This window comes from Mustela nigripes, chromosome 9 (genome assembly GCF_022355385.1).
Source record: "Mustela nigripes isolate SB6536 chromosome 9, MUSNIG.SB6536, whole genome shotgun sequence".
Classification (NCBI taxonomy): domain Eukaryota; kingdom Metazoa; phylum Chordata; class Mammalia; order Carnivora; family Mustelidae; genus Mustela; species Mustela nigripes.
In genome coordinates this window covers 7,342,852-7,365,118 of record NC_081565.1, presented here as the reverse complement: position 1 = coordinate 7,365,118, position 22,267 = coordinate 7,342,852, and the positions used below count along the sequence as shown (strand labels likewise).

At 56.4% G+C, this 22,267-nt stretch overlaps 1 protein-coding gene across 1 annotated transcript in view; it reads right to left on the bottom strand.

Moving 5' to 3' along the window:
• The window catches only part of EEIG1 (estrogen-induced osteoclastogenesis regulator 1), a 33,843-nt gene continuing 11,576 nt past the window's right edge, over positions 1–22,267 (bottom strand). The window contains exons 2-11 of the mRNA XM_059410718.1: positions 11,847–11,967; positions 11,599–11,628; positions 9,557–9,673; positions 7,186–7,232; positions 6,935–7,062; positions 5,158–5,262; positions 4,880–5,072; positions 4,322–4,443; positions 4,146–4,215; positions 1–2,771 (exon numbers count right to left, since the gene is read on the bottom strand). Of these exons, the coding sequence (XP_059266701.1) occupies positions 2,726–2,771; positions 4,146–4,215; positions 4,322–4,443; positions 4,880–5,072; positions 5,158–5,262; positions 6,935–7,062; positions 7,186–7,232; positions 9,557–9,673; positions 11,599–11,628; positions 11,847–11,967 (979 nt within the window). The 3' untranslated portion in view covers positions 1–2,725. The remainder of the gene's footprint in view (positions 2,772–4,145; positions 4,216–4,321; positions 4,444–4,879; positions 5,073–5,157; positions 5,263–6,934; positions 7,063–7,185; positions 7,233–9,556; positions 9,674–11,598; positions 11,629–11,846; positions 11,968–22,267) is intronic.

The window sequence follows — 22,267 nt, the reverse complement described above, 5'->3', positions numbered from 1 at the left end:
TAACAAACAAAAACTGCAACATTTAATTTTTTCTCCCGAATCAAGACATTGACACTAGGCTGATTTCCCCCTTACAATGTGATTTTCTACAACAGAAGCCGGGACAGAGATACAAACACAGCCCTCTGAAAAAGGGGTAGTGGTGGCGGCAACATTCTGTTAGAAAGGAGGGGAATTTTTTTTTTTTTTAAGACCAAAAACAAAAACAAAAAAACCCAAAAAACCAAAACCAAGACCCCACCTCACCCCCCACCCCCCCATTTCCCAGCTCAAGAGAGAGGAGAACATGGCGGATCTCCATCCAGGCAGATCACACCCTGTGGTCCATTTGGGGGGACCAGAAAAAAAGTAACCTAAAAATATTGTAGACTTTAATTTTCTTTAAATCTCCTAGTAAAAACGTTAAACTGTCTTTCAAGAAGATTCCAAACTGGCATTGCATAGACTGATTCCTTTCCAAAAATACCTCTAATATAGTCTATCTTTCTCTACATATAGAATTTTAAGTCCAGGAGCTATGTGGGCCTGGCGGGAATTCACTGAGCTTGAAGGGACCCAGAGGTCAAAGAAAGGGCTCCCACATGGGGATGAGGCTGGGGCTCCAGGACTCTGGCTCCAGCTAGTGTTAATTTGGATGTGGTCAAATTCTCAGTCCAGTCACCCTGGCCCACGACCTGGCAGGGGAAGCTGTGGCAGGCTCTGTGTCCCTTCTGGGGTGAACTGTCAAGCCCAGACCATGCCTTGGGTGGGACTGGGGTTCCTGGTTTGGGGGACTCCCCAACAGCACCAGAGCTAACTGCTTTATGTCTGAAGTCCAGAACTTTGAGCCAGATCCTAAATACACCCTGAATGCTCTTCCCCACTGGGCTGAAGTCACGCAGACACAGAAGCGGAGGAGTGCTCTCCCATCTTCTGGGGGTCACTTCATCTGGAAACAGCAAGGCCAGCTCCCTTTTAAAGTGCCAGATGCCTGCCAGGCAGGAAGGGACCTGCAGGGCTAAGCAGAGCCTTCTCCAGCCACAGCAAATGCTCTCCCCTGTCTCAGCAGGCAGCTCCACACATTCATTTTCTAAGAGTTAGGGGATTAAAAACAACAACAAAGAATCCTAGAAATGCTCTGCTCCCAAGGCCAGGAGGTTCCAAGACAGCAGCTCCAACTCTTGGCAGCTGGAGCACAAGGGCAAGGAGCCCTCCCAGCCTGGGGAGGACACCCCCCTGGCACCCACACCCCTTCCAGGGAGAGAGCCAGGATTCTGGCCCCCCATCCAGGTCCCCAGCCCTGCTGGGACCCAGCCAGCAGGTATGGAAGGGAACAGAACCACCTCCCTCACCTGGGGGAGGAGAAAATACCAAACTGTGAAATTTAAAAATTTAAAAAAAAAAAAAAAAGGAACAGACGGGCAAACTTTAAAAAAAGAAAACCGATACAGGACTAGGTAAACACCAGCCCGCTGGGTTCACACAAAATGAGTGAAATTTCAGAGTGGCAGGGAAGTCTGTCCAGGGACTGGTGGGCAGTCAGAACCCACCTTCAAGCAAGTAAGGAAGACTGGGGGGGGAGGGGGAGGACATGGCAGAAATTTAGCGAGGGGCGGGGGCAGGGCCAGACTGCTCCCCGCCTCTCCCCAGCCCAGAGAGAGGGATGCTTCCAGAGGAGGGCTGAGGCTTTTCCGGCCAGGAAGCCAGCTCCAGGCTGGTCCAGTCCCAGCCCACCTGCCTCTCCAGCATCAGCCCCAGCCTGGGCTAGCTGACCCTGCAGGGACAGAGAAGGGGCTTTGCTTGCCAAGCCCAGCCCAGCCCGACTGCCGACCTCCAAGGATTTGGGAGGCACCTTCCCTGGCTTCCTAGGAAACCAGCTGCTCAGGATCCAGCCCCGAGCAGAAAAGAGCCACTATCAATGCTCAGCATGGGTGTCACGCCTGAGCTGGAGCTAACCGGGGGGAGAGGCAGTGCCACGTTCCAGCCGGGCTGCTAGAGGCAGGCGCTGACCGCACAGCAGGCAGTGCCCAGAAACCCTTATGAAGGGCTCAAGGGAAAGGCAGACAAGGGCCGGTGGGGCTGTGCTGGAGGCAAGCATGTGCAAAGTGCAGGCTGCCAGGGCAGCAGGACAACATTCTTTGGGGGCGGGGGTCTCAATCTGGAGTGTGGACGGGTCTGAGGTCTTGGTTCCCAAAAGAAGGCCGCCAGCGGGTCCTCAGGGACACGGGGAAGGAAGAGCTGAAGCACTAAGCAGTCAGAGGGCCATGGTGGCGGGATTCTGGGGATGGACTGGCCCTCCCAAGGGCGAGGGGGCAGTGGAGCAAGGCCCTGCTGGGGCATGGCTAAGCCAATGCTCCCGGAGTAAGCAGGGACACAGGGCGAGAGGCCCCTCGGCCACAAGCATCCCTGCATGTAGGTGCTGTTGCATGTCCTCGTCGAGGGACCAGTCTGGTCTCCAGAGGGGCAGGCCTGGCCATCTTTGGTCCACCTGCTTCACGGACCTGCACCGTCCTGCCCCCTAGTGGTTCAGAGGAGAATATTCACAGTGGTGCCCGGGGCCTGGCAGGCCAGGAGGGTCCCGGGATGGATGGGAGGACAATGGAATGATGCGGGGCTGGAGTGCATGGAGGAGGCACAGATGAGATGCGGCGCGGATGACGATCCGAAGGGGAAGGTCCCTCGTGGAATGATGCGGGCTTGGATGCCCGCAGAGGCAGGGCCCTTCTCCAGCGTGGACACCCGCTCCTCAATGGCTTTCAATCACAACAGGCTCATAGACTCCAGAGGAGACCCTGTGGGGGAGGGGAGGAGAAAACCAGGTCAGCTTGTCCTCCCTGTTGCTCTTCTGGGACAGGCCCTGGGAACGACTTCACAAGTCGGACCCGTGAACCAACTGGCCCTGCTTCACAGAGGGGTAAACTGAGGCTCAGAGAAGTCGAGTCACTTGCCCAGGGCAACACAGATGCCAAGTACTAAAGCCTGTGGGATCTCAGAGCTGATGCAAGCTGTGCCTGAGCCCGTCCTGAGCACCAGTGTCTGCTCACACAGAGATGGTGCCGCACCCATTCTCATGGCAACCCTGGCAGGCAAAGTCTGAACCCTGCCCCGTTTGACAGATGAAGAAACTGAGGCAGCAGAGGGATGATGAAGCTCACCAAGAGGACAGAAGGCTGGGCAGCTCTTCTTTCTGCTGAAGCCAGACCCACCCACAGGGTCACGGACATTCAGGGATCAGTGTGCAGCTCTGCTAAGACCTTGCTCCTGATGAAACTGGTTTCTCCCATCCCCGGAACCCGTTTCCTCACTGTCTTAGGGGGCTAGGGAGGGGTGTGTAAAGCTCCAAGGAGGTGTCCTCTGTTTTCCTCTTGCCCACCTCCTGGGGGACAGCCCAGGAAGTCACAGGGAGAGGGTGGTTGCAATTTTGAGCCTTGGCCAGCAGGTGTCAGCATAGCAGCACCAGAGGGGAGGTTGGGCCCCTGCGCCCCAGACCTGCCCAGCCAAGTCTCCACACCACCACCACCCCAGCCCCCCACGCTCCCAGCATTATATGTTAAAGAGCACTTTCCTGGCCGCTTCAGGGGAACAGGGGGTTACGGCTTTGGCACAGCTCCTCTACTCACTCAGTGAGGCAGTGGACACGCTACAAACTCTAGCAGAAGCAGCAGCTTCAGCCGCCACACCCACATATGTAAATATCACGCAGGCACGAATCTGGGTTGCTCACTGCTGTATCCCCAGCACACCTAGCTCAGTGCTTGGTGTGTGGCTGGTGCTCAATAAATATTTATTCAGTAAATTAAATGAGTTGTTCTCGTCATCATGTTTAGGAGTTCCCAGATCCAGAAGGAAGGGAAAAGCAGGTCCCAAATAAAGACAGATAAAGCCCAGGCGGTGCACCGGGCCCTGTGCTAAGCCCTTTCCAAGCTACCCTTGGAACCCTGAGAACCAACCCCAGGCTGCTGTCCCAGGTTTCTAGAGGAGACGGTGTGGTCCGTGACATTTGACAAGCAGGGAAACTGAGGTCCAGAGAGGAGTGAGTGCTCCCAGGTGATGCTGTGTTGGAAGGAACAGCTATTCAAAGCCAGGTCAGCGTCTACCATGCCTGGGCTCTCAGCACCGAGCCCCATGGCCACCCTAGGGACCCATCCCCAAACGGCACCCCCTACCTGTTGGCCAGCTGGATGCCGCTCAGTGTGGTGGAGCCGTCGCGGCTCACAAACAGCCGGAGATTGCTGTCTGTGGGGACACAGGGGAAGACAGAGGCTGAGTGGGGCAGGGGCATCTGGGATGGCCCTGGAGCAGGCAGCACCATCCCCCAGGCCTCCCTGTGTGGGCAGCTTACCCTCAGTGTTGCTGCCGTCCGTGAAGTCCTGGCTTTGCATGATCTTCTCCACAATGTCATCTGCGTCAATCCGAGTGTCATCTACCCAGGTTGGGTGGCTCTCCACAGAGTCCTTCTTCCTCCTGGGGTGGGGCAGAGCAGAGTCACAGCAGTCCAGCTGGCGACAGGTACGAGGGCGACCATGGTAAGCCCGTACAGAGCTCAGGCTGCTCTGCGTGCACGTGAGAACCTATTCCCTGTCGTGCTCTTGGAACCCTCTCCTCACCCGAGGCCAGGTTTTGTGGATGAGGACTTGGAGGCCCTGACAGGTTAGCTGACCTGAGCCTCTGAGAGGCCACGCCACAGGTAAACGGGGGACGTAGGTCACGAAGCCTCCCCCGACAGCGCGTGTCTGTCAGGCCCAGGCTGTGCCCTTCGCGTCCACCCATCGGCTGAATCATCGCCATCCGACCCTCTGAGGCGGGACCCTGTTGTCCCCGTGCTACAGGGAAGAAGCGGAGGTTCCGGGGGCGCCCAGGAGGGGCCTGTTCTCCAGGAGCACCAGGCAGCGCTGCTCACCGGAATGAGCGATCGGACAGATGTGGCCTTGGCGGCCGCGGGGGCTTCTCAGGGGGCCGGTGCTCGCGCTCGCTGCCCTCGGGGCCCTCCACGGTCATGCCAAGGCCGCCGGAGGTGCTGCTGCTGGTGGACGTGTTGCGGCGGTGCGTCAGGTCCGAGAGGCTGGAGGAGCGCGAGTGTTCCGTGCTGTAGCCTGGCGGGCATGCGGGGAGGCCCGTTAGTGGGGGGCCGGCAAGGTGTGTGGAAGGCCGGGGGTGCGGGGCCAGGCGGGCACTCACCAGAGATTTTGGACTGCTGGCTGGCATAGCTGGAGTTGCGGGAGTGGCCGGAGTGGAACACCTCCTCCGGGCTGGACAGGTTCTGCTCGGGTTCCTCTGGCACCCCTGGAGAGTGGGGAGAAGGCGGGCTCAGCAGCAGGCCAGCCCTGGCCGTCCACACATGGCCTCTCACGCAGTTGGCGGCGGGCAGAGGGGGGCACGCTAGGTGCTTCCCGCTTTACAGACAAACCCAGAGGCCCTGCTCCCACCACAGTCCACCCCTGGAGCCCAGGTCTGCTCATTCCACAAATATCTGTGAGGACGTCCTCTGCATAGTGCTGTAAATAGGAGATGGGGTGTCACAGGCCAGCGGGAAGGGAGAGTGTTGAATGAAAAATGACCCCCAATTAACCATGCCTGAAATGAGATGAGTGGTACACAGCAGGCAGCAGTGTGCACTTTGACCCAGTCTGGGATCAGGGAAGATTTCTAGGAGGTGGCCTTAATGGGAGGCCTCATGGGAGGGAACAAGCCACAGAAGGCATCAGGAAAGGGGCCTTTCAAACCAAGGAACAGCGGAAGCAAAGGCCCTGAGGCTTGAATGAGCTTAGGTCAGTGTGGAACGAATAAGGGGAATGGAGAACGGCGACCATCCTGTCGCAAGTCACCCGTAAGCCCAACTTCAAAACAAACTTCCCAGCACTCGCCAGCAGGAGGCGCAAGGGACCTGGTGTGTGTTGGGGTGGTCCACTCTGGGCCCCATGAGTGGCTGCCTGCCCATAACTTCTGGTCATAAGAAGGAAGAACTCATCTCATCCACCCCCCTCCTCAGAGAAGAACACACCAGGCCCCAGGCTGGCCCCTAGGCCTGCCTGGGTCCTCACCCAAAGCACAGGGTTTCTCAAGACAGGTGCTCCACAGGGTGGGGCGGGGGTTGCAGGAGGAGAGGGCTAGAAAACCAGTCACAGAGGCATATGGGGGCTCAAACCCCACAATGCCTAGGAAGGTAGCTCCTTGCCTGCGGCCCTGCGTCTCTCTAATTGCTCTCGTGGTGCAAATTAGGGTGGCGCGAGCCGCCCAGCTCGCTCAGCAGCTCGGGGGCACTGTGCCTCCGGGCTGAGTCCACCCCCAGGGATGGAGTACAGGGGCGGGGAGGGAGGGGGGGAGGCTGGAGCCTTCTCCTGGACCATCTCCTCCCCCTAATCGCCATGCTGTCTCCACTGCATTTTTTATAATGTTCATAATGATGACAGTTTAGTAGAAACCCAACGCTGGGAGATACCCAGAGAATACAAAATACAAACTGTGTGCCAGGCAAGGGCACACTCGTGCACTCGGCTCAGCTCCACAGCAGCCCAGGCTGCAGGGGCTGCTGCTGCCCCTCTAGTCGGCAGTGGGGGTGGATGCTGAGACCAGACAGGCAAGACAGCCAGGCATGGCGGCACACCATCCCCCTGCCGGGAACCCTGCCCCACAGCTCAGGCTCAGCTCAAGTGCCAGCTCTTCAGTGCCAGTCACCGCTCCTGTCCCACCTGCAGGTGACATGGGCTTATTTACTGTTTGATTGACTCCTGTCTCTCCTGCAAGATGGAGCCTCAAGGTAAGGGTGCTGCTGTGATCCTGGCGCCCAGCATGGTGCCCTGCCTGTGGGAAGGGCTCAGACGTGGGCCTCATGGAAGCACTGATGGACATAAACACCATCCCACCACCCGTGCTCAGTAAGCATCCCCACTGGGACCTGGGGAGACGGAGACGAGGGCCATGGGGAGGCGCAGGGAGGGCAGGTGCAAAATGATACCTGAGTTGAGGATGGTGGGCCTCGTCTTGGGGGGCCGGGTGCCACTGCTGGTCCCACCGCCCTTGCGCGTCAGCTGCAGGGAGGAGTCCTGACCCGGGATGGAGATGGACTTGGCGGTGGACGGTGGCCTTGGGAGGACAGATGGCTGTGATTGGGGTGCCCCATGTTCGGGGGTCAAAGACAGGAGGCCAAGAGCCCCGAGGAGGGAAGAGTCCCTGTGTGGCACCCTCCCAGCCTGCGCCCACACTCACGTCTTAAAGCAGGGGTCTCCGGAGAGCAGAAGCATCCCGATGGTGACCTGCACAGAGGGAGAAGTCAGCCACACGGCACCCACCTGCAGCCGGGGTGCCTCCCCATGGCCCCTCTGCTCTGGCTGCCAACAGGCTGGACTCTGATCCTATCCCTGCCCCTTGCTAGACCTGGCAAAGCCATGGAAACGCACTAAGCCCCATTTCCTTAAGTGGAGGCGAGGACCAGTCCTGGCGCCTGCCTCCTGGGATAGTGGAGAGGACAAGGGGAGATGACGCTCTGCGTGGCTTAGTGCCTGGCACACAACGCAGGCGGCAGAAAAACTTAGTTACTGTTCCTCCAGAACCACGGCCAGGACAGAGGCCACAGTCCCTCTCCAGTCTTAGGTTCTTCTCACAGCCTGAGAGTGGGCGTGGGCACACAAGCTCCACGCAGCAGGCAGGGAGGAGGGAGGTTCACAAAGCCCACCCGGGTGGGGAGGGGCTCCCCAGGTATAACACAGGGCACGGGAGTGGGAGATGGGGTGCACACAGACTCTGACAAGGGGGGAGGGGTGAAACTTTGTTGAGTCAAGTAAAGCAAGAAGCCACCAGAAATTCAACACCCACTTTGGGCAGAGATTTCGGCAGTGGTCCGAATGAGGCAGGGTTGGGTCCCCAAGTCTGGGCCGAGATGGAGTGACAGGAAACGGGTGATAGGACAGGAAAGGGGGCTCATATCCCAGGGTCGCCACTGACAAAAATGGAGATCACTGGGCTGAGAGTTTTAAAGATTTTATTTATTTACTCGAGAGTGAAAGAGCGAGAGAGAGAATGTGCACAAGCAGGGGAGGGGCAGAGGGAAAGGGAGAGAAACTCAAGCAGACTCCACGCTCATGGCAGAGCCTGACATGGGGCTTCGATCCCTCGACCCTGAGATCATGACCTGAGCCGAAACCAAGAGTCTAATGCTTAACCAACTGAGTCACCGAGGCACCTCCCCGCCCTGTTTTTGGGGAACTAAACTCTACGTCCAATGTGAAGTTTGAATTCATGACATGAGGTCCAGAGTCGCATGTTCTACTGACCGAGCAGCCAGGTGCCTCCTGAGACTTTTTTTTTTTTTTTTTTAACTGAATTATTTCATCTGGCGGTGATAGCAGCCTACAAGTGGGGGATGGCCCCAGGCTGCAGACAGGGAAGTGGCACTCAGACAGACTCCAGGGGAGTGAGGGCCCACGGCGCTGCAGACAGGACGTGGGGGAGCTGCCCCGGCAGCTGAGGCCACTGAACCCCCTCACGCCGTGATTTGCCTACGGGTACACAGGGTCACTGGGGCGAGACTGAAAGGCCCTAGCCCCCACCAAAACTAGCCTCGACCTTTTTGGGTGCCTCTGGTTCCCTCTGCGAAGGGTCCGGGAGGCTGCCGAGCCCCCCGCCGCCGCCTGCTGCCGAGCTCTGCTTCAGGCACAAGTGGCTCCCTCTGGGTCAGCTCGCAGAGGTGTGGTTACGCCAAGGCTGTTTTCCCAGGTGGAAGGGTAGGGGACAGGAAGAGAGGCGTGCTGCTAGCGGCGGACGCCCAGATACCTCTGTCCTGAGAGACCCGAGAGCCAGCGGCCTGGACGGAGGGAACTGGAAGGGGGCACGCGGCTGGGCTCGAGGGGCAGACACACCGGTTTGCCCCGGCCGCCCCTCGGCCGGTTCTTCCACTCACTGATCCTCCCCTGCAAGCTCGGGCAGCCTCATGTCACATGGGGCAATGGCTGGGAGCTGGACTGTGAAGCTGAGCAGCTGGGGGTCAAGTGTCACCTCTGCCTGTGACCCCAGGCAAATGATCTATCTAACCTCTGTGCCTCAACCCCCTCCTATGCAAAACTGGGTCCAAGAGCAGACACTACACCCCATGGGGCTGCTGTCCGGCATCATGAGATGAGAGGTGGTGAGCGCTCAGGGATGCGCATTTCAGCCAACCCTTAGCGAGACTGCTGGGATGCACCCCATCCTGGATTAAAGATGGGGACATGAGGCCAGTGCAGCGCCAGGCTTCTAAGGGTGGTTTCCTGGCCCTGGGACCACATCTTCCCTGTGTCTAGGAGGGACATCTGTATTTTTTTTTTTAAGATTTTATTTATTTATTTGACAGGGTGAGATCACAAGTAGGAAGAGAGGCAAGTAGAGAGATAGAGGAGGAAGCAGACTCCCCGCCAAGCAGACAGCCCGATGCAGGACTTGATTCCAGGACCCCGAGTTCATGACCTGAGGCTCAACCCACTGAGCAATTCAGGTGCCCAGGCATCTGTATTTTTAACAACCCTCCAGGGGACTCTGATGAGGAGCAAGTTGGCCCCCCGCCCCTTGGTGGGAGGGGACAAAAGAGGGGGCGGGGCCCTGGTACCTTGAGGATGGAGTTGTCCTGACGAGTGTTCTTCGTGTCATATCCCTCCAGCAGGCAGCAACGCACTGTGGAGCCTGAGCCTGCGAATTCGGCCAGGTTCAAGTCGGCAAAGCCCAGCTAGGAAGGACAGGAGAGAGTGTGGGAGACTGCAGGAGATGTGGGTGCCCAGCAAGTGGCACAAGAGTTAACTTGGCAGCGGGGGAGGCAGATCCCCCGGGCCCACCCCACAGCCCAGACTGAGTATTGCATAATGGCACCCAAGGACAGAGGCTGGTCTGGAGCTCTCACATCCCTGAGCCACACAAAGCGCCCTTTGTGCAACATCCCAGAGTGCACTGGGGCAGCGCCTGAGATGAAAGGACATTGTTGTCTGTGACACAGAGGCATTGTTCCCTGGGAAACAAGGCTGTGCTGTGGGAGCCGCCAGGCCAGCGGGCGGCGGGGGAGGGAAAGCCCGTGGGAACTCGGTGTGGGGGTGGGGGTGGGCAGGAGGGCCTCCCGGAGGTTGGAGTGAGGGGCTTGTAGGAACACCTGGCTGCTCCTGGGATGCAGGCAGAGGCACCAGGGATGCACAGGAAAGTGGTAGCACATTCGAGAACAGGGTATAGGAGCTGGGAAAGCCTTCGAAAGAAGCCAGGTCTCCAGACCTTGGGGAGGAAACTGAGTTGAGGTGGGAGGGTGCTGGGATTAGGACAACCAAACCAACAGGTGGCATTTATTGAACACCTACTACATGCAAGTCTCTACTGCAGAGTTTAGGCACACACAAGCCAGAATCAGAGACATGGCAGGTTCAAATCCCAGCCCTGCCATCGAGTCAGAGGGACCCCCATTTGGCAGGGAAGGAAACTAAGGTTCCAGTGGGGAAGTGATTTGCCTAGGGCCCCACACAGCCCAAGACCAGGCCCAACCAGTGTCCAGACCAGCCGCCCTCTGGGCCCCAGCTTTCTTCCCTGGAAACTGGGGGCAGGGCCTGTCATGGGTGTTTGCTCACAGGACAGAAGGGAAGGACCTGTAGGTCTGACCTCTGCCGGGCGCCTGGTAAGTACCCGCTGTGTGGAGGTGGGAGGCCACAGCTGTCTGCGCCTATGTGACCACGGGAGGAGAAATTTCCACTCTGGCGGCACCTTCCACAGCCAGTTGTAGCCACCCTGCCCTGTTTCTGGAGAGGGCCACCAGCACCCGGGCCAGGGCAGAGCAGATGGCCCAGAACACAGAGCTTCCTGAGCTCTGGTCAATGGGAAAGAACACACCTTCCACGCAGGGCAAGGTGAGGCAAAGGCATTTCCCCTCCGGGTAGTCTGAGTTCACCGCCTGCTGCCAGGCCGCATCCCAGGGGCCAGAGGATGGGCAGTATGTCCCTACCAAGAAGGGGGTCTAGGGCAGAGCGGGCTCATTCAGAACCAGAGGCAACCCCTGCAGCCGCCTTCTCCCACTGGTACCCATGGGTGCCGAGCAGACGGCAACAACACAGATGGGCCACAGCAGGGGACCAGCTGGGTGCCCGCCACCCAGCCGCACAGGGGGGCATGGCCACAGTTAGAAAGCAAAAGGGATCTACGAAAACGTGCCCACGGCTTACTGGCAAGTGAAAACCACGCTGCAGAATCTGTTTAGAATAAGTCCCTTTTGTGTATGTAAGAAGCCTACTGTCTGCGCGCACACAAGTCCACACACAGGGGCTCATTTTCCGTTCTTCCAAACCGCAAGCGCGTGGGTTTGACTCGCTGCTCTGTGCATACATCATAATCTTCTTTTCCTTAACAGGTCTGGGAAGACCTTAACGAATCCAAGGATGGGGTCTGGGGAGGAAGGCTGCAGAGGAGGGTGTGGAAACTGCCCCTTCCACTCTGAACTTCTGTACCGTTTGTGCTACAAGAAGCCCAGGGTAGTTTTGTACTAAATGCAAAGACTATCAATAAAGATATTTCTAAGAAAGATGACATCTGCAGAGCTGAGTGCCTCCTGTTTGGTGCAGAGAGGGGCCGAAGCTCTTCTCACACCTCTGATCTATCTCACTATCCCTTCCCAGCCCCACTCACCTTGGAATAAGCCTTCCCGCCTTTCAGCTCCTGCAGAGAGAGACAGAAGCAGCAGCATGAATACAGAACCCAAGGGACCTCATGTGTCTCCCCAGCACCTCCGCCCCGAATCTCACTGCTGGGGATAAGTCAAGCCAAGGAGCAGAGGGGCTCACTCCTTGCCCTCTGGAGGGGACAGGTCAGGGGACGGGGCCAAAGCCATTGGATTGGTGGCCTCAAACCCCCAAGCCCTAGCCCCCAAGCCTTACCTTGCGCACCGACACGCGGAAGATGCAGGGGTCCAGCAGGCCGGTGGCTGGGTTCGCGCTCATCTTACACACGAAGGTGAACCTCTTCCGCCACCGCACACAGTTCTCCTGCACCTCCTCCCTGCGGGGCAGACAGAGAGGGGAACACAAGCGGGCAGGTGAACACAGGTATCAGCGACAGGACCGGCCTTTAGGGATGAGGCAGAGGAGCGCAGCAGAGCTCTCACTTTTTACTTTGTATCACGAAGTGACTGTATTTTCATAAAAAGGACATGCTTGTATAGTGTTGTAAAAACAACAACAAAAAAGTAATAAAAAAAATGAAAAAAAAAAAACCACAAGGTAGGGGTGAGGTCAGGCAGAGGGGAGGCTACTCCTTGCCCCTGCTTCCAGCACTGCCCTCTCAGTGCTGCCCTTGTTCTGTGGCTTTGGGGGGCTCCTTCCTCTGCCAATATCTCCCTGGCCCCTGGCCATTCAATCGACCCTCACAACAGTCTTTCCAAACTGGCCCCAGAGCCCATTTTACAGATGAAAAGTGAGGTAAGCTACTTAGTGCCACTCAGTCAGGAAACAGCTGGCCTTCTGCTCAGGGCTGCCTGGCTACGGAGACCCCTTCTATACCACGAACAACAACAACAAGGTTAATAGTAACAGTAACACCGTCTAAGGCTCATATCCCGCTTCCCCTGTGTTAGACAGCACTCATGGCACTTTGGCGGCACTGCTCCAAGGGCCAGAGACCCATAATCACACCAATCCTTCCAACAACTGTCTGAACAGCTACTGCCATTAGGCCAATCCCACATTCACAGACACCGGGAGCTGGAGCCAAGACGCTGGCCCAAGGCCCACTGCATGCACAGCAGAACAGGGACTTGAACCCGAGCTGTGGGCTCCCAGTGCCGCATGTTTCACTCTCACCATACCAGCCTGAGATACCAACTTGGGGTCCTCAGCTTCCCGGATGGTAAGTGGGGAGTTGGTCTTCAGCCCAAGTTCCTTCTGCACCTGGGGGGGAGGGTATTACCACACTGAAAAATTCAGCACCCCCGTAACAGGGCCATGCTTTGTGCCCTGGGAGTGAGTGGAGCCTGCCCCAGCTGCTCAGCAGGATCTGGGGTGGCAGCGACAAGTTCCACAGCTCCGAGCAGCCCCCAGACCCCCACGGCCCACCTGGCAGAGCCTGTGCTCAGGAAGGGGTGGCCGCAGAAGGGACGGGACGGCGCAGAGATGTTATCTCCTGCCCCATCATCCCATCTAACAGGACTGGCCGCGTTGGACAGCTGAGGAAGTGACCGCTCCACATCCCGGGGACCCCGGGGTCACAGGTTAACTGCCAGACTGCGGCCTGAGGGGAGGGGCTCAGCACAAATGCGGCAGCGTCTGACACGGGCATGTTCACTTCGCACACAACCCTGATGGCAGGCTCTGTGCACCCTCTTCCACAGCTGAGGGCACTGAGGCTCCAAGAGATGGCCCCAGACCACACCCCCAGAGACTGACAACGCAGGATCTGAAACCAGGACTGTCCCATTACAGTCGGAGCGTTCAGTCATCCCCCTGGTTCTCGGGCTCCGGAGCCTGGAGAAGCCTGGCAGGCAGGATGCACTGGGGATTCCGGGCCCGAGACTCGCACCCGAGTCTCCAAGGGCCAAGTACAAGTCAGGCTCCGAGCTTGCAGGGGACTTGATTCACAGACTAACACTGACAGTTACCCCCGTGATGACTCAGTGTCACCAGGAGAGCGTGGAGGGAAAGGGTGAGTCAGATTAGGTGACTGGCCACAGGGAGGTGACATTCAAGCTCAAAGGGGAACGAAGAGAGGGGTGTAGCCGGGGGGGGGGGGGGGGGGGGGGGGGACACAGTTCCAGGCAGAGGAAACCGCGTGAGGGAGGAACAAATATGCTTTTGGTTTCCATGGCCTTGCCCCCGCTGCGCCGAGCCTCGACGAGGAGCCCCCTCCTGACTGCACACGAGGCTCCTCTCATATCCTGCCAGGGCTGTAACAAGGGGCAGCAGGAAGCAAGTCAGGCAGACTTGGGCTCCCAGCCCTCACATCCCTGAATGACTCAACCAGGGCCTGACTCTCCACCCTCATGGGTAAAACAGGTGCACCACCCACTCATTTGTGGGCACCTGGGAGCACCCGCAAGCCCCACAAAAGGCCCGGCCTGGGGAGTCTGTGAGACGTGTCTCATCTGGTGAAGACACGGGGGACCCCAGCAACTCCCTGCAGCCCCAAGACTGAGAACTAGCACAAAATGTGAGGGCCAGAGATGAGAGGGAGAGAGAGAGAGGGCCAGGCCTCCAGCAGACAGGGACTGGGACGCGGTCCAGAGCAGTTGTCACAGGAGGAGCCACAGCCCTGGGCCGGGAGCATCACCTGACCCAACCTTGCGGGTTCCACCCATTCATTCAAACATGTGCCCGGTGCTGTTCTATGCACGGGACCCCGGCAGTGACCAACTTACACTGTGGTGGGAGGAAAAATAATGAGGTCAAGCAAACAAGAAAAAGTAGTGCAAGGAGAGAACTAGAAATCTCTCTCCTGGTGGACACTCTGATCATGTACGTAGAAAATCACAACGAATCCACTAAAAACTATCGGAACACAAGAGCTTGGCAAGGTTTCAGGATACAAGATCAATATACAAAAATCAATGTTCACTACATCCTAGTGAACATCCACAATGAAGAAAATAATTCCATTCACAACAGCATCAAGAAGAATAGACAGGATTACATTTAACAAAAGAAGTACAAAATATATATATTCTGGAAAACTAGGAAAATTACTGAAAGAAATTTAAGAAGATCTAAATATATAGAAAGACATCACAGAGTCATGTTTCCAAAGATCAAATGCTGGTAGGACAATGCTCCCAAATTGATCTAAAAATTCAACACAATCTCAGCGGGCTTCTTTGCAGAAATTTGACACATTTATCTTAAACCCTGGAAATTTAAGAGACCAGAATAGTCAAAGCATCTAGAAAAAGTAGAAAAGAACATAATTAAAGGATTCACATGTCTTTGACTACAAAACTTCTACAAAGCTACCATAATCAAGGAAGTATGGTTCTGGCATAAGGACAGACACATAAGCCACTGGAATGGCACTGAGTTCAGAAAAAACCTTCGCATTAAGGGTTGATTGATTTTCAGAAGGGTGGGGGGGGGTCTTTTTAACAAAAGTTGCTAGGACAATGAGATATTCACATGCAAAAGAATGAAGCAGGACCCATTTCTAATACCATATATAGTAACTAACTCAACAGGGATCTAAGAGCTAAAACTACAAAATTCTGAGGAAAGAAATACAGGATAACTCTTTGTGCTTGGGATTAGGCAACAGTTTCTCAGATATGATGCCAAAAGAACAGGTGACAAAAGAAAAAAACAGAAATACTAGACTTGATCAAAATTAACCTTTTTTGTGGCTCACAGAGCACCCATCAAGGAAGGGAGAAGACAGCCCACGGATGAAGGAAAATATTTGCAGACCCCACATATAACAAGGGACTTGTTCCTAACAATATATAAAGGGCACTTAGAACTGACCAGTAAAAGACAACCCAATTTAAAAATGGGCAAATGATCAAACGCGAACACACACTTCTCTAGAGAAGATACACAAGTGGCCAGTAAGCACAGGAGATGCCCAGCGTCACTGGCCATCAGGGAAACACATCAAAACTATGATGAGTGACCCTTTCACATGCACTAGGAAGGCTATAATCAAGACTGATCATAACAAGAGCTGGCAAGGAGAAACTGGGGCCCTCACACACTGCTGGTCAGAGTGTAAGGGGGTGTGGCCCCTTCGGAAAATCGCCCGGGCACTTCCTAGAAAAGTTAAACACAGTCCCCTTAGGACTCAGCAATTCTACTCCTAGCTGTACATCCAAGAGAAATGAAAGGTAAGTCCACAGTCTTCGTAACAGCAATTTGTATGGCCATCTACCGTGAATGCCTCCACACACGACAGGATATGTAGGATTCAGCAGTCAAAAGAAACAAAGCACAGCCCCGCATCAGGCTCTCTGCTCAGCAGGGAGCCTGCTTCCCTCTCTCTCTCTCTCTCTCTCTACCTGCCTCTCCATCTACTTGTGATCTCTGTCAAATTAAAAAAAAAAAAAAATCGTTAAAAAGAAACAAAGCACAGATACCCCATACTCAACCTTGAAAAACGCTATGTGAGAGAAGCCAGTCACAAAGAACCACGTATTGTGTGATCCCACTTACATGAAACGTCCAGAATGAGCAAATCTCTTGAGTCAGAAAGACTGGTGACTGCCAGGGGCTGGGGGAGTCAGAAGGAAATGCGGAGTGGCTGCTGATGGGTATGGGGTCTCTTTGGGGTGATGAAAATATGCTACAAGGGACTGTGCCCATGGTTGCACAACTCTGTGCATAGACTAAAAACCAGTGAACTGTATGCTTTAAATAGGTGAAAAACCAAACATGGTAGGTGGGATAAAGAGAGAAACACGGAGAAAACAGAGGGGAAGGTGGGTCAGGATTGCTGAGAAGAGTTAAGAAGGTGAGCGTTGCTACTTCTGGCAGATGGCTGGGTAAAGCCGGAAGGCAGTGACATCTGAGCAGGGCCAGCATGAGGAGTGAAGACATAAAAGACTAGGGAGAGCTGTCCAGATGCATTAACGGCAAATGCAAAGGCCCTGAGGTAGAAACATGTTTGGCAAAAGTGGCCTGGAGGCAAGGAGCTAAATGGGACTGGGGAGGAAAGCAGAGGGGATGTGGTTGGGGAGGGGGCAGGCGTCATGCAGGACCTCAGGGGCCATGGTGAGGTCTTTGAATTGAATTCTGATGGTGGCTCTGTCTTGCCTCAATGGCTTGAGGCAGAGATAGAGAGCAACCCCAGAGTCGGTGGGTGGAAGGGAAAAAAGAGTAGAAACATTTCCCGAGCAGCCTAAATGGGGGACCTGGGGGGCGGCCATGGCTTCCACAGGGACCCTCGGATCTCCACCCAGCCCCTCCACTCAACTCAGCCCAGGAGCTGGAAGCAGCTGCTGGAGACCTGAGGAGGAAGCTCACAGTGTTGGGCGTGTGGAAACACCCAGAGGAATCAGGATTAGTGTCTGGGAACAAAAGCTGATACATGGGATTGTAGGCTCTCTCCCTTCCCCTTGTGAGTCTGCCCTGGGAACAAGGGCCAGGAAGCCTGAGGCCCTCTCTGGGTTCCTGTGGGCCTGCCAGGCCCGGCCACACGGTACCCTCCCAAGCTCAGGTAACAGGCGCCTTCCTCTCCCTCCACAGGAAGATGGGCCGGGACAGGACTCCGGGGATCAGCGCTGGGCCTCCCCGTTGTTTCCACAGGGCTCTAAACACACACTATTAAGCACCACCACTCCCACGGGAAGAGGCTCACAGCCCCACCCCGGCCCAGCCCCAGAGGTCACGGCAAGGGCAAAACAAACACCTCGGCAGAGGCCCCCCCTCCCAAAGGCCTACTGTGTGCCACCCAGCACTCCTCAACCCTGCCAGGTGGCTGTTACCAGGCCTGCCTGGCCGGTGACAGGGTGAGGCTCCAAAAGGCTGAGTGACTCTCCCACATGCTGCGAGGACCAGAGGCCAGCCTGCGCCCTGAGCCCCAGTCCCAGAACCTGAGATGATGGCCCAGCCCAGCCCCGGCCCCACAGCTGCCTCTGCAGAGAGGGAGGCAGGCCCAGGCTCAGGACAGGGGCAAAGGAGGGAGAGCAACACGAGCATGGGGCAGGGGAGGGGTGTTCATAAGAACTGCAGGAGTGGGGCACCAGTGGTGTTCAGTGGGTTAAGCCTCTGCCTTCGGCTCAGGTCATGATCTCAGGGTCCTGGGATCGAGCCCCGCATCAGGCTCTCTGCTCGGCAGGGAGCTTGCTTTGCCCTCTCCCTCTGCCTGCCTCTCTGCCTGCTTGTGATCTCTCTTCAAATAAATAAGTAAAATCCTTAAAAAGGGGGGGGGGGGGCAGGAGGCCATGAGCGCCAGAGAGGGAGCTGGCCAGGCCAGGTCTACGGGAACCTTAGGAGCTAGACTCCCTCGTGAACCTTTTACTGAGCCCTTAGTGGGTGCCGGTACTGCTGAGGCCCTGGGGATATGACCCATCTCCGCCTTCCAGGAGCTTAGTCTGGCAAACCGAGGCACAAAGGCCGCGAGTGCCCTGGAGGGCCGGGTGGGGGGTGCGTGAGGGAAGGAGACCAGGGACGGTGACCCCTGAGCAAGGAGCTGAAGCAGGTGAGGCAGGGACCCGCGCCCTGGGGGAGCAGCAGCCCGGCAGGCCAGCGTGGAAGGAGCAGGGCAAGCAGGGGGTGCTGGGAGGGAAGCAGGAGAGAAGATCTTGGCCGCAAGCTTCCAAACCGTGGTGAGGTGCCAGCGGTCACGGGCGCCCACGTGTGCTCAGGTAGGTAGGGAAGCACAGCAGAGACCAGTGGAGGAGGAGTTTTCTCTTCCTTTTGAACTGAATGATCAGTATGGCTTCTTTTAAAAGCATGACTCGGGGCACGCGTGGAGATAGGTGCCGGGTTGTTATACACAACTAATAAATTGTTGAACACGACATCAAAAACTAATGATGTACTGTATGTGGGCTAATTGAACAGAATAAAAATAAAAAATAAAAATAAATGTACAAAAGCATGACTGGGGGGAGAAACGAACTCCTCTGGGAGGGCTCAGCGTTGCCATGAGGTCCGAGGCCACAAAGCCACCATAGGGAATGACCCCCAGGAATAGCAGTGGCCTCGTGCAAGACCCCTTAAGGGTGACTAGGACTGCGAAAGCCAAGTGCTACCTCACACCACTGTGACCTTGGGGCACTGTGGGTGCAGGGGACAGGGACCTGGCTTGGGCGCTCATGTCCATCTGCAATGACAGGAAGCACAGTAGCGCCTGTCTCAGAAAGACAGGGAGTGTGGAAGAATTAAAACCAATGAGTATTTATGAAGAAAAATCACAAATAAGACATTTGTTAAGAAAACACAGGACTGGGTGTCCCCACTGTTTGCCCTGCCGATGTGGCTCAGGATGGGCTGGAAAACAGAACCGTCCAGATGGCGCAGCCAAGTCCAGAGAGGAGGCCATCCAGAGCGCTGGAGCCTGGGCTCCCAGGCAAGGGGCTTGTTCCTTGGCACTCTGGCATGAGGGGACAGTGGTCAAAGGAAGGAGGGAGCTCACAGCGGGTCTGGCTAGGGACACCAGGGCCCATCTTCTTCATTTCTGTCCAAGAATCATTTCTACCATCAAAATTTAAATTGAGGGGACCTGGGTGGCTCAGTGGGTTAAATAGAGCCTCTGCCTTCAGCTCAGGGCATGATCTCAGGGTCCTGGGATCGAGCCCCACATCGGGTTCTCTGCTCAGTGGGGAGACTGCTTCCCCTCCACCTTTTTCTGCCTGCCTTCTCTCTGTCAAATAAATAAATAAAATCTTTTTTAAAAATTTTAAATTGAGAAATGAATAAAGGGAGTGAGGTTAGAAGGGCTGGTCAAAAGCCAGAGGGGGTGTGACCCCTCATCTCCCTGATTCAAGGCCTGGGCCCAGACCTTCCCACAGGACCAGGTGCTCCTGCCTGGGGTTTCAAGCATGAGTCCCCAGCTCCATACTGCCAGGGACAGGTAATTACAGAGACTGCATTTTCAGGGGAGTTTTGTTTTTAGCTTTAAGATATACAATTAGACATCCGAATCCCAGGGAGGCGTGGGGAGCCCTCCACCCACCGCAGCCCACGGTGGCCAGCCCCGTGGCAGAATTCAGTTATTTCTGGGTTGTCCTAAAATAGGGCAGAGCACCGCAGGAGGCTGCTGTCCTCAGCCCAGCAGAACTCCCTCGGAGCACCCCTGGCCCCAAATCCCGACCAAGGCCTCTATTACGCATCCACAGAGACTTACTGTGGGTGCCGGCTTGGCGTGGCGCCTGGGTGGGTGTGGGGACGCAGCAGGGGCAGACCTTGCAGAGAAGGCCCCAGTTGAGTGGGGGAGACAGACACTTCCCACGTGACTAGTAACTGCCACCAGCCTCTGAGAGGGCAGAAAGGGTTCTGAGCTGATCTGGAGGGGATGGGCAGTGACACTGGAGCTGGGACCCCAAGGTTGAGGTTGGCCAGGTAAAGATTAGAGGAGATGTCCCAGGCAATGGGAACAGCCCAAGAAGACCCCAAGGGAAGGAGGGGCTCCTGGGAAGAGGTGAGAGGCCAGTGTATTAATTAATTGGTAGTAAAAGCAGGTTCTGTTCATTTAGCTTGTGCTATAGGATACGTGCTTCATATACGTGACCAACCGAACTCTATCACAATCCTATGAGGTATGTGCCATCATCATTCCCATTTTACAGAGGAAGAAACTGAGATCTAGAGAAGACAGGATAGGCCCCAAGTCACAGAACGGGGTTGGAAGCTGATCTGAGGTGGCCTGACACCAAGGCCACACCTTCAGTTCTTCCCCGTGTCGGTTCCCCTTACAAGCAGGAAGGGTAAGTGGGCACACCTGGGAGGAGGGAAATGCTTCTTCCCAGACCCCAGCCTCAAAGGCTGTGATGGGTGGCAGGTCAGGTTGACATGAGCCACCATCCTCAGCCTCTCACAATGAGAGGCTGGTCAGAAATTCAGGATTCCCAGCAGGAGCGACCCCAGAGTCCAGAACCTCCCCCCAGTTCCCCAAGGCCGGCCCACAGCCACATCCCCAGTCCCTGGCCCAGGCCAGCCTTACCACCCAGGAAGTGCAAAAAGATCCCAGAGCCGTAGCACCCCCAGGGTCTCCATCACTCATGTGACAAGGGGTTCCCAAGTGGGAGCCACCTCCTGGCCACAGGCTGCCAAGCCCACAGGGTCCTTGCAGGCAGAAACAAAAGAGGCCACTTGGTGCCTCTCTCTGGAGCTGGAGCGAAGATGCAGCACGGCCTGCAGTCAGCAGAGGAACAGAAAGTTTTAGGAGAAGGAGGCCGGGGTATCAGTGGGGCAGCCCCTGGAATGGGCTCCAGCGGGACCCTGCGCCCACCATTAGCCTTCACCCTCCCAGCCAGATGGCCTCGTCTGCACGCCTGCCTCGCTACCACCTCTGCTCAGCACGGAGCCCTGGTCTGGCAGGGAGCAGCTCAGCCGTGGCCACAAGCAAGGCCCAGAACAGGGCTTCTCAGACTCAAGGGAACACTGAAAACCCTCAGCTCAACACACAGATTCCCAGGTGCTGCCACAACTAGACTACAGGGCAGGGGGTCTCTTTCAATCTTAGCACTACTGACGTTTGGAGTCAGAGATTCTTGAGGTTCTGGGGGGAACCCTGTGCACTGCAGGATATCCAGCAGCATCCTGCCAGTAGCGTAACATCAGCTGTAACGACCAAAAATGCCTTCAGACACTGCCGACTGTCCCCCCAGGGGACGAAGTCACCACCATTAAGAATCACTGCTGCAGGCCTTGGGCCAAATCCAAAACGGGGCTGGATCTCATGACCCTGAAATCACAACCCTAGCCGAAATCAAGAGTGGGATGTTTAACTGACTGAGCCACCAGGCACCCCATGGGCCGAACTTCTTAAACAAGCTAATGTGGGGTTCTGATGCAGGAGGTGGGCCTCCAGCTAAAAGAGGGGCATAACCAGGAGCACTGAGGGGGACCCCAGGGACCTCCCAGCCCCAGCTGGGGTCCTGGATGCCTGAGTGGGCTGGTCCCTGGATTCTTCCCATCCGGCCCCTACAGTGACAGGGAACCAGAGCAAGGCTGCATCACTAAGTCCCTCCCAGCGGATCCAGCAGCCCCAGGGGGCAGGAGGGCTGTCTTGGAGCCCAGGAGCCCAGCCAGTGCCTCCCCAGCCACGCCCACTCCATGATCTCGAGTCCTTGGCTGGGATCCTGGGGGAGTGAGCAGTCGGTCGCAGTGATGCAGCCAAGGTTCCGGGCTGATGAAACACAGCCCAGGCCGGGAGAGGCAAGAGTCTAATAAGGAAACAATTTAAATCGACAACATCTGCCTGTGCTTCCCCGAAGAGAAGAGTGTACAGCCGCCTGGGGAGGGGCCCGCTCCAGGGACCGGCCAAGGCGTCCATCCAGGAGCCGTGGGGCGGTGGAGCTTCCATCCCAGCGGCCAACGTGGCAGCCCAGCGGCATCTGGCTCCTGCCAGGAATCCAGGGCTGCGCGCAAGGGAAGCAGCTTGCAGCAGTTCTGACACAGGCAGCGACTCTTCCTGCAACAGGATGAGGCAGCAGTCAGCTCCGAGAGGCCAGCCAGCCTGCTGACACTGGAGTGCTCGGGGAGGTGGTGGGAGGGATGTCACCAGACACCTCAAGACCCCTCTTCTGCTCCCCTGCTCCTGGCCAGCGAGTGACCCATGGAAGTCCAGACTGGACAGCTCACTGGGGGCTGCAGCAACTCTAGATTGAAAAAGGAGTAGGGGGCCAGCCAATCACTCAGGCTTGCTGGGGAAGCATCAGGGT